At 41.5% G+C, this 12,490-nt stretch overlaps 1 protein-coding gene across 1 annotated transcript in view; it reads right to left on the reverse strand.

The window, feature by feature from the left end:
* The window catches only part of Pcsk2 (proprotein convertase subtilisin/kexin type 2), a 231,922-nt gene that overhangs the window by 91,591 nt on the left and 127,841 nt on the right, over positions 1-12,490 (reverse strand). Inside the window, exon 4 of the mRNA XM_013027061.1 lies at positions 9,927-9,964. Within this exon, the coding sequence (XP_012882515.1) occupies positions 9,927-9,964 (38 nt within the window). The remainder of the gene's footprint in view (positions 1-9,926; positions 9,965-12,490) is intronic.

Genomic DNA, 12,490 nt, shown 5'->3' on the forward strand with positions numbered 1-12,490 from the left:
ATGGGTAAAATCTCAGAATAAATGATCAAGTTAATCACATCAGAATCTTGGAAAGGCTTTAAGGTTTTAAACATTTCTATGAAGCTTATAACCTTAAAGATTTTGACTCAATTGATGTAGGGTAGGGCTAGAAATCTATACAGACAGTTCTCACCTTGCCTTATCTGCCTTTGATGGTGCTAAAGCAATGTACCTTCACATTGACTTTCAAATTTTGATGCTTTCCCTGAGTTAACAATGCTCAGTGCAGTCCTGTCTTGTGATGTTGGGCTGTACATTGATCTGCACTTCCCTGTCAGCTGTCAGACCTGCCATCAGTTGAGGAAGCCACCACTAGTCAATATCCTACTGCATTGCCAATGTTTCTTGGATTCCAGCATTCAATAAATGACATGAAATATTCAATACTCGATGACAAAATAGGCTTGGCATAAGATTATATTACCTAACTGTAAATGAATGTAAATGTTCTGAATAGGCTCAGCAAAAGAAGGGTGTTCTGTTAGTCAGATGTTTTAAATGTACTTTTGACTTAGGGTATCTTTCATTTAGATGAGTTGATGGGGCATAATCCCACCACCAGTGGGAAGCATCTGTATTTCCTTTTCAAGTTACATTGGGGTGGGTGTCTGATACTGGGGGAGGACTGGGAGAGGTCTTGCTTGGGCAACAGTTTCACATAAACACTGTAACGCATCAGTAGCATATAGCAGTGAGCATTTATATAATTTAGGAATCTATGATGCAATTCCAGGCAGTGTAGGCTGGGCACCTTTGCTGTTCTGGCAGAGCTGTTTGTTTCTATCTGTTGCCTGGAGTTTGATTGGCACTGGTGAGATTCAGCTAGGCAGCTCCACTTCTTACTGTGGTTTTGTGGCCAATGTGAGTGGCAGCATTTCAGGCTATGCCAGTGGGATCAGCTCTTCTCCATGTGCTTCTCATCCTCCTCTGGGTCCAGTGAGCTATTCCTAGGGCTAATGATGATAGCAGAGGTACAGGGAGGGAGCACATGGAAACATATCAAACAACTTAAGGCCTAGAGAGCCTAGGCTCTAGTATACATCACTGTATACCATTCTTTTTCCTGCACAGTTAGATACACTATATTTTAATTTCTAAATTCAGCCTAGAAGAGCTGACCAGTAATAACTAATAGTAAAGTAGAATAATGTTAATAACACAGTAGTGAAAGTTATGTGAGGACGAGGCTAAAGTCTTTAATCCTAGCGATTTGGTAGACAGAGTTCAGGGGATGAGGTTCCATACCAGCCAGGGAATGAAAGTTTCATGAGAGTCCATCTTCATTGACTAGTGGTTAGATGCAGTGACACGTACCTGTTATCTCAGCAAAAAAAAAAAAAAAAAAAGGGTAGTACATCTAGGAGGATCACAGTCAAGTCAGGCAGGAGATAACGTGAGACCCTATCTTGATGGTAACCAATGCAAAAAGGGACTGGTAGTGTAGCTATCTCTGCCCTGAGTTCAAACCCTCTACAATAACAACAAAGAAAGAGATTATGTGGATATGTTCTCCCTTCCTTAAAATGTTATACTGTACTCACTCTTTTTGTAAAGATGTGAGCTGCCACAATAGCTGTGTGATGAGATGAGTGGAATAAATGATATAGGCAATACACCATAACATAACACTGGGTTACTATGTACTTGAATGTAAACTGAACACAAGAGCTATAATCTCAGATACCTCATCTGATCATCAGAATGCTGCTGACTAATGGGGTAGATGGCTTATCCAGGTTGGAGAAATTGGACAAAGGCATGATATGAATTGTACCTTGGGTGAGAGGGAATAAGATGGTGTTGAAATTTCTTTACATGACTCAATAGCACACTGTTTATGAGCTGTGTATTTTTGGAATTTTCCATTTAATATTTTCAGATTCTTGTTGACTGTAGATCACTAAAATCATGACAATTAGGAAGATGTAGGAAATCTACTTCATTCCCTTTCAAGTAGAAACTGTAGGGTCAGGAAGGGAATGTGGAATTGGACTCAATGCTGTGTTCCATGTTTTCTGCACTCAGGACTTTGTGGAAAAAACTCAAGGACAAACACAGGAATCTGCATAGACAGAGGATCCTCAGCATAGGATCGTGGAGCTCCCCAGAGGAAGAGCCATGTTTCAGGCTAAAAGATGGGAGTTTTTGTGCAAGAAACAACTCCTCCCCACCCTCAGGGCAGGGGCCTGCAGCTGTGATCACTTAAATACAAGGAAGTGTGATTTTCTTGGCCTGGAGAAAACCTCATCTGGAGAAAATGCTATCTTACCCACTTTACCCACTCTGAATTAGCCCTTCCATCTGATTTTCCATGAATATCCTCTTAGTTCAAAGACCTGTGACAGAGGTGCAGATCAGGAATTCTGTTTCCTCTGTAGCATTCTTCTTCATTATATCTCTGGCCATGAAGAGTGACTGTTCTCTGTCCCTTTATCTCCTCTTTGCTTGGATGTATTGGCCTTTCAGAGTCTGTGAAATTTATTTTAGTATCCTCTGATTTTTTTCTTTTTTGGTCTTCTCTTCCCTAGTCTCACAATCTTTTACTTAGCTTGGACCAGCTGCCCTGTTTTCTCTTTTGATAACTTTGAGCCCACTGGGAATCACGCTGAGCAACTGCACTGGTTTCCTGATTCTCAACTCGGCTGCTTCTTCATCAGCATAACCTGACATTAGGCTGAGTTGTAATCAGCAACTCTTTCAGGAAGGCAATGGATGTTTACTGAACATTCATTATATTAGGTGCCAGGGCCATTTATAAATGTTATCTCAAAAACACCTGACAATGCCAAGAAACCTAACCAAAGTTTCATTCTGCCCATTTCACAGATGAAGAAATGAGATTCAGAGAGGTTTAATCTATGGATCCACAACCAGGGAATAGGGTAGAAGGAGATATACTCTGGTTTGACTCAGTTTCCAATATCATTACGCTGTCAGTCGGAAACCTTGCTGTCAGCAGTTGCTGTCAGCCAAAAAAAAAATTGAAAAAAAGGAAAAAAAGAAAGATCCTATCTGCTGGACTTCATTCTGTTTGACTACAGGGCAGGGCAGAAGAGCCAATAACGGATGCTTTCTCCCTCTACTTCAGCCCTGCAGTCTTACCTAGTGATTGGCAGGAGTTTGTGGGTACTCTGAGACAGGCTCCTTCTATACTGCTTGCCTGAGCTCTTTTTGGAAATTAAGTGCCTCTTACCTTCAGTGGCAATTTTCTTAATAACAAACCCTTCATGATCACTTCCTTTCTCCCCTTCTGGTGCTTCTTAGGATTTTCTTCCGAATGAAGTATGGTGGTTCCCAGATATCCACATGTGATTGGTTGCAGGACAGTCTGCCTCTTCACCCAAGGGTACCAAAATCCATGGATGCTCAAGCTTGTATAAAATGGTGTAGTATTTGCATATAACCCAGTCATTTTCTTCCTTATGCTTCAAACCATCTCTATGTTTCTGATAATGCCTAATATAATTTAAATGCTACAGAAAACACTTTACTGTTTAGGGAATAAGGACAAGAGAAGAATGCCTGTACATAGCCACAAATATAGAGTTGACTGTACTTGGCTTCTAGTCCTGGTCTCATGGTCTGACCTTAACAGGTAGTATGAAGACTCTCCTCAGATTTTATAGACCCCCCTCTTCGTGGCTTTAGGTCTGTGAAGCAAAGCTGGAGATGCTCCATCCTACTCATTCTCACACTTTGAAAGCTGCCATCTTATCCACACTCTACCAGTTCCGGAGGAAGTGCTTCTCTATTCCACAGACTAGAGGTCAGCACCATGGATACAAGCCTGCAGTGATTACTGGACTGTAAGCCACAAGGGAAAGAAACCAGCCACTTCCTCCTTTGTCTGCCCCTCACCCATAAGACATATCTCCACACCTGGGCTCTTACAGACCTGTAGATTCTTCTGAGCTATCTATACTTTATTTTCCACTTGTTCTCCAAGGCTTTCATATAGCAGGTCTGACACATAACAATTATAGTGAGTTAGAGAAATGATTCAGGCTTTTATGTAGAGAAGATGGGTAAAGAAGGCTCTGACTTTGACCTGGTCTAAAATAGCCTCTTCACCAATACTCACTTCATGTTATTACTATTGGGGTGGAGAAAGGAGAATCTTAATTATTTGGAATGGTAAGCATTTACTAGTGGGACCAGATCCCTGAGATTAAATTCAATCATAGAACAATAGAGTAATAATATAAGTGGCTGTTATTATCCTGTGGTCTAAACACTCAACAGGCTCAATATAGATTTATTGAATTAAATTAACACTAATGATTTACATTTATATATTGATTTGCAGTTTTCAAAGTATTTTAATTCTCAGTTTAATGGAAAGAACGCTGAATTGCTGGCATGCTCTGATCCCTCTCTTTTAATACAAGGAATGAACAAGCTTTGTAGATGATTCTGCTTTGGGAAACATTTTGCCTGGTTTGATTATGAAGAGATTTTTCTGAAGAGCCTTGAGTAGAATTTTTCACTTTTCACTGAAAATAAGTCAGTAACCAGAAGAATATCTTTTCATTTTTCTTTCCACATAGACCTTTGTATATATTTTAACTTGCAAGAGATTTCTAATCCTACCCTCTGTGGCAGATTTTGTTGCTTAATCCATTAGCCTGACACCATCTTGTGCTTGGTGAGCACAATTGCCTATACCCAGCTTCTCTGCCTTGTCCTCTCCTCAAGGCTGGAGAGGCAGAAATGCTGCATTATAAACATAAATGTTGGAGGAGGGATCAGCCCTCCTCCAATGACTGCTGAGGTTGCTATGAACACATCAGATTTCCCAAGTAACCCAGGTGGCAGGTGACATCACTACAGTGGTGCATAAATTCTACACCAGCCCCCAGAGTTCACTAGTGAGTGAAGTTCCAGCTACCCAGTGGGGAAACTTGTCTGATAATGCATCATTCAGTGGCTGCCTTCCCTCCTTTGATTCACCTTCCCAAATAACCCATTTCTGCTTAAACCTTTGTCTCAGGTCTACTTCTGAGGAAACCTAAACAAAGACTTCCTCCTAAAAGGTCCTTTCCTGAGAGGGGTGGTAGGCTAGCTCATCACCATGTAAGCCATTAAGTCATTTAACAAGATGGAACACTGCCTGCTAACCTTTTGTTCATATAATTTTCCAGCCTACCATTGTCCACTGATTTCATGGCTCTCTTGGGGAGGTCTTTGCTACTTGCCCCTCCCATTCTGCCAGTGATAGTATAAACTTTTTTTTTTGGTCCGGTCATGGGGCCTGAACTCTGGGCCTGGGTGCTGTCCCTCAGCTCGTCGGCTCAAGGTTAGTGGTCTACCACTTGAGCCACAGCACCACTTCCAGCTTTTTTTCCCCTGCTTATGTGGTGCTGAAGAATTGAACCTAGAGCCTCATGCATGCAAGGCAAGCTCTTTACTTCTGAGCCACCTTCCCAGCCCTAGTGTAAACTTTTAAATTAAAAATAAAGAAGATAAATGTGGTTAGCAAGCCTTAGACTCAACTCTGACAGGGCAGGGGAGATGCTATGACTAGAAAAATCCAGCCAGCTTGATCTCTCTGATGAAAAATAAAAATGAGGTATTTGACTTGGTGCCAATGGCTCATACCTGTAACCTTAGCTATTCAGAAGGCTGACATCTGATGATTGTGGTTCGAAGCCAGCAAGCAGGAAAGACCATTAGGCATTAATCTCCAGTTAACCACCAAAAAGCAGGAAGCGGAGCTGTGGTTCAAGTGGTATAGCACTAGCCTTCCTTGAGCAAAAAGGATAATGCCTAGGTCCTGAGTTCAAGCCCCAGGACCAGAAAAGAAAGAGGTACCTGAATCCAGTTTTCTCACTGAAAGCAAAGAGTTTTCACAGCCAAGTGGAAATGTAAAAAATTGTGAGGTGCCAGCTGTTTGATAAATGTTCAAGGTTCATATCATGCTCTGGATGGAAATGATCAGGAGATACATCTTGGTATAGGGCCTACCTTTTCCTACTTAAGATTTGAGTGTCATCTAGGTTAATGGTAGGGCAGACCTTGTCTCTATAATAACATCCCTGCCCTCCTGAACATTTCAGATATGGAGGATATATTACTTCTATTTATTTATTACACTTAACCCCAAAATGATGTTTCCTTTAACTGAACTAACAAAACATTTTCCCTTTACAGTTGTCATTCAGTGGTGAGAATTTTCTTGGGAGAAATTGCTGAACATGTTGGGTACCTTATTGCACAGGCAAATTTGCGACATGTGAAAATATAGTTTACATACCTCTTGAGTTTTCGTTTTATGTCCCCAGAACAAACTTTTTCCATTCTTTCATCTTTCCTTAGCATTTTCTTTTTTTCTTTTCTGCCAGTCTTAGGTCTTGAACTCAGGACCTGAGCACTGTCCTTGAGCTTCATATTTGCTCAAGGCTAGCACTCTACCACTTGAGCCACAGCGCCACTTCTGGCCTTTTCTGTTTGTGCGATGCTAAGGAATCAAACCCAGGGCTTCATCCATGCTAGGCAAGCACTCTACCACTAAGCCACATTCCCAGCCCCTCCGTAGCACTTTATGGCATCTTTCTACCCTTACATGTTGCTGTCATATGAGGCACCAGCTGGTAGCATCCTAACTGTCCAACAAATCAGGGACTAGAAAATGTTTAAATAAAATTACAATATTTTAAAGCATAACAATGTAAGTATGACTTATCACATGGTTGGAGGAATGTAACCTATGCAATGAGAGTCCAATTTTATGAACAATATGCATAACAGAAACAAAAGACCAAGACACTAAAAATGAAAGTAGTAAACTGGGCGCTGGCTGTAATCCTAGCTATTCAGGAGACTGAGGCCTGAGGATTGTTGTTCAAAGCCAGCTTGGGCAAGAAAGTCTGTGAGATTCTTATCTCCAATTAACCACCAGAAAAAATGGAAGTAGTGCTGTGGCTCAAAGTGATAGAGCTCTAGCTTTGAGTGAAAAAGCATCCAGGTCCTGAGTTCAAGCTCCACCTCTGACAAACAAAACAAAACAAAACAAAACAAAACCCCATCCCCTCCAAAAGAAACAAACAAAAACCCTGATATTATTATGGTAATATTGAATCTATTTAAACATTTCTGATTTTTCTACAGAAAATACATATTTATTTTTAATTTATAAAAGTACTTTTGGAAAATAAAGAAAGCCAGCATCTCTTGCTAGTTTCAGTTTCAGATGAGGATTAGACAGGTAAGTCAGCATAGCTGCTGTAGCTTGACAGCTCTGAAGCATTTTCACTACTTGAACTGGGATCTCTTTTGAGTCTGGCAACTGGCATGGGAAACAGACTGCCAGGAAGCATCTGGGCTGGCATTGAAAGGTTAATCATGGTGTCCTAGACCTTCAGAGGACTGAATTGTGGGTGCATCCAGAGGCAATGGGCCATCAACGTTCCAGCCTGATGGAAAACTACACCATCTTGTTGCACTCCAAGGGGAAAGATGGTTTAGACCAGCTAGCAGAACCTTATGTGGATATTCCGAAGGTTCTGGTTCCTGGGAATGAATCTCAGAAAATGTCAGTGCTAGTGGCATGATGGCTCAAAGGAACAGTACCCAGGTCACAAGTTCAAGCCCCATGACTAACAAAACTAAACAGAAACAACAACAAAAAAAAACCCAAACCCAAAAATGTCAGTGCTTCTGCAGCTCTTGAGGGTGCTGTGTGGCCTTGAAGTTGGTATCAGTGCATTATTCTAGCATCCTTTTCCTCTACAAGGATAGACCTTAGTATAGCAGTCTTGGAGAAAGTGTAAATTTGTTTTAGTCTCCCATCAGAGACATCTCCAGGGCCTGCAGTTATGGAGAAAGAGAGAGGCACTGAGGTTTAAGTCACAGTCAGGAGGTCAGAGAATGTCTTTAAGAAAGTCAGTGAACAAGTGAGCAGACAGCTCCTTGCATTTTAGTAGTGGGGAAGCAGCCATAGGAACAGGGAAGAAGACTTAGATGACTGACACCCACAAGACCATAGAGCAGACTCCACAACTCTCATGCAGTTTATTACTATCTTCTCTACAAATGCTGATTAGCATCACTGGGAATAAAGCTTCGGTTAACGCCTGCCATATCTTTCTAGGACCACAGTGGCTGAATTGTGCCTGAGATTTACTCTATGTTCTTTAGTATTAAAAAAAGATGCATAGATCAATTTGCATGCTTCTAGATTCAGAAGACCCATGTAGGGAACACAATCACATTGTTGACCTGTTTCCTGATGCTCAGTGCAACAAGCACATATAAAATCTCCACTTCAAGACCCAATGTAAGGAATTGTAACTTCTTGGTACAACTACTTAACAACAATAAAAACAAAGGGAAAAAATCCCCCAGTGCCATTTTGAAATGTAGACATATACTTCCAGGGCAAGACACTCAGAAATTCTACCCCTAAACTATGGCTTGCTAACATCCTTCTAGTTGTGTCCTAGTTCTTCTAAATGGAAGTCTTTGTAGCTACTGAGATTATATATTTTTTATACTTAGGTCTGGAGTTTATAGGGGCAGCATAGCTTACTAATAGTTGGGCTTGTTAAATGTTGTTTTTTATTGTAAATGTCCTGTACAGAGGGGTTACAGTTACTATATATTGAGCATTGTTACCTCCTCCTTTGTTTTTATTCTAGCATCCTTTTCCTTCCCACCTCCACAACTCCTTCCCCCCCACCCAAGCTGTAAAGTTCATTTTCAACATAGTGTCTTGTATATTTCATTGTTACAATGGGTCATCCTGTGTCCTTGTTTCAGCATTTTGTTATTTCCCTTCCCCTCCCCAAATTAGAAAAATGTATATACAAGATGCAGGGCACTGACATCAAATACAGTGAAAATAGGGGTTATACCATGGCAGAAGAACATACAAGAGAAACAAAAAAAATCACATAGTACATTTTAAATACATTAAATAGTGAGAAAGAAAAAAAAACCACTTGTGTCCCTATCTTGGGGCTCATTTCACTTATCATCTTATATGGTCATATGTATATAGCTTTTGACCTTTTCTGCTTGTCCTAGACTTATACTAGTTATTGCAAATGAGGGAAACCATGGGACCTATGTTTCTTTGGGCCTGGCTAGTTGGGATAATTTTAAATGCACTTACCAAAGTTTAAAATTGTAGTCTCAGGTTGAAAAAAGGGATCAATCATGTTTAAAGGGCTTGCAGGTTTCATCAAGAAAGCAGAGCATGAGTTATGGGGTGGTCCTAACCTAGCAGAGCTGATGTGGTCCTGTTAATCACCTGTTTGTCAGAGGTTGCTCAGTGAGGTGCCCAGTGTGGGGATTTTCAGTGCAAAGAGGTCATAAGAGATAAAAATAGTAAAAACAGATAATGTTCTTACTTTCATAAAGTGACAGTTGCAATATGAATTGCTGAGGCTTGTGGCTTTTTGCCTCTGTTTTGGTCAGCAAGAACCTAAATGGCTCGTTTCCACCCTTCCCTTCAGCATTGTCAGCTAGAGTTGATTTAAGCCTTGCCAAGTCGCTCTCTTCTCCACCTGCTCTGTACCTAGTTTCTTGGCACTCTGTTCTTTCGAACTTCAGCTTGTTTTCTTTTCTTACAAAGCTGCCACCTCTGCTTGCTGCCAGGCCCCATGCTTTGACGTTTGCCTTTGGCCAGAGCTGTGGCTCTAATAAGATGGGCTGTTCTAGTACGTGTGTGTGTGTGTGTGTGTGCGCGCGCGCGCGTGCACACACATGAATGTGTGTTTCAGTGTGTCTGTGAGTGCATATGTACATGCATTTTGGGTGCATGTGTGTACCCCATGTTTTTACATGCTTAATTCTGTGTGTACATTTGGTGTATTTACACTCAGGTATATTCCTAATAACCAGGGGGCACCAGAACACTTTAAAGCATGCATTCTTCTGTGCTCCCCAAATCAGCTTGTACTTACATAATTGGAGGCCAGGTCTGGGTGGAGATAGTCGATTCCTGTGAAAAGATAACAAGAACACAGGAATTAAAGGTTAATACCTGCCACTGGACTCAGGAAAGCTGCTCAAGAAAGCACCTTTCTATAGAGGGCCAGAGCCAGGGGACTTGTGGTAGGGATTGAGGGACTTGAGTACCCACCAGAGCACAATCCCCCAGCCTTGTAATTTCTGTGTGAAGGCTGTGCTCAACAGAGAGCTGGCTGCCTCTGTCATGTTGCAGAAGAGTGAAACCAATTAGAGCCTGGGGCCGAAGGATAATGCTTCTGAAAAAATGTCAGCCCTAAGGGGCTTAGTGACTGTGAGATGGATGGCTCATCAAAGCACTGATCTAAAAGAGATGTGTAGAAACCCTGACATTTCTAAAGCACCAACTGGCTTTTCTTGTGAAATAAAGCTGGCCCTGGGGAGGAAAAGCGAAGATTATTTAACAGGGCCTGGACAGCAATGGATTAGGGGCGCATACTCTAGCGAGGAAATAAGAAGACATACATGGCTGGGTGAGAAAAGCCATTAGGAAAAGGGCAAATGGTGTCCAGTGAGGTATTCCTGGGTGGGAGCTGATGCCTGTCTCCTTGTAGAAAGTCAGAAGCTCTCATTCTTTCAATAGCAGTCCCATGTTTGTTGTTGAATGGGGGCCCAGTATAATTCCAAATACAGAGTTCTGGTCTAGGAGTGCCTCTGAGTTCCACTCAGATAATCATAGGATGATTATCATATGACGTCAAAAGAAATGGAAAAGCTCTCCTTAGGTCAGCAGAGCTCTAGAATTGTGGAAACAGCTACACCTGAATGTCTAAGCCTCTGGAGAAACAGAAACAGAGCGGATTCCTGTTACCACCTAGCAGAGTATGAGTGTGAATATTTGGAATCAAAGATGAGACTTTGATTCCAAACCACTTGGATGGCAGGCAGCAGAATCTCTGTCAAGTTGGTTGGGTTCTCTTGCATGCTTGCTTCTTGAACTACTGGAGGTGAGACAGGATGGGACTCAAAGAAATCAATGAATGTGGTGGGCTTAGCTCTGCAGCTGATGCATTTAATATCTATACTGAGATACTACAGTTATAGGCTTCTAAACTTATACTGTAGTGCTTATAAGCTGGAAGTATATTATGTGCCTCTCATAGCTGGCATCTTCACCACATTGTCTATTAAGCTTGGGCTACCATTTTATATATTTGATTGCTTTCTCCCCTCCCTCCCTCCCTTCCTGTTTTATGAAAACATCCATTCAGAGGCTCTGATGACTTGTGACTGGTACATAGTCTGTGTGGGGCTGATTCATGGCCAATAGATCATAAGGTATGTGTCATACACATAACAAATACTTGGCTATATTTTTGTTCATAAACATTAATTGCTTGCCATCTATTTGAATCTTTTCAGAAAGTATAACCCATAATAGCCTAAATTCTCAGGAAGCCCTGATAGTGCTTGAGACTCCAGAAACTAGCAAGGAGTTCCATGTGCTAATTCCCACTTAGAATATCAGTAGTTCAGTTCCACATTTCAGGATCTTGGCCCTGAGCTTGGTGCTTTTCACTGTCCTAGGGGAGGTAACATCTTGCATATCCTGCTCCTCCATCCCTACTGAACTACATAATGATGAGGAGTGGAACTCCATTAACACATTTCATTTTCCAAAGATGGCAGCACCATTCCTGTATCCCGTGAGGTCTGGTGGATTTGTAATGGCTTCAATCAACAGATTTAGTGGGAGCTCAGTGTATGATTTCTAAGACCAGGACAGGAAAGGCCAGGCCTCTTCTACCTGTTTAAGGCCAGGCCTCTTCTACCTGTTTCCTTCAAGTGTACACTTTGGGAGAAACCACGTGTGGTGTAGGAAGCCCAATGGAGTGTGATGACTGTCTATAATTTTCACAGTTGTTCAACATTCATTTGGAATGTTGCTCTAGCTTTCTCCTGCCATGAGCAGGGCTCAGCTATCCTTGACAAACAGGAATATTTTTGTATTAATAAGTTTTTTATTGTGAAAATACCATACAGAGGGGTTACAATTACATGAGCAATAGCCGGGCGCTGGTGGCTCACGCCTGTAATCCTAGTTACTCAGGAGGCTATGGTAAATAATGCTGCAATGAACATAGTTGTGCTGGTAGCTTTAGTGTGGTCTTGTTTGTAAACATTTGCGTAAATGCCCAAAAGTGGGATTGCTGGGTCATAGGGGAGTTCTATGTGAAGTCTTTTGAGGAACCTCCATACTGATTTCCAAAGTTGAACAAGTTTACATTCCCACCAACAATGAAGTAAGGTTCTTTTCTGTCCACATCCCCTCCAGCATCTGTTGTTGTTAGAATTCTTGATTTTTGCCGTTCTAACTGGGGTGAGGTGATATCTCAATATTATTTTGATTTGCATTTCTTTTATGGCTAGGGATGTTGAACATTTCTTCATGTGTCTATAGGCCATCCTTCTTTCTTCTTCAGAGAAGTTTCTCTTTAAGTCTTTTGCCCACTTATTTATTGGGCAGTTGTTTCTTTGAGGATTTGTTGTTGGGGGATTT

The sequence above is a fragment of the Dipodomys ordii genome, unplaced genomic scaffold, assembly GCF_000151885.1.
Source record: "Dipodomys ordii isolate 6190 unplaced genomic scaffold, Dord_2.0 Scaffold99, whole genome shotgun sequence".
Lineage (NCBI taxonomy): Eukaryota > Metazoa > Chordata > Mammalia > Rodentia > Heteromyidae > Dipodomys > Dipodomys ordii.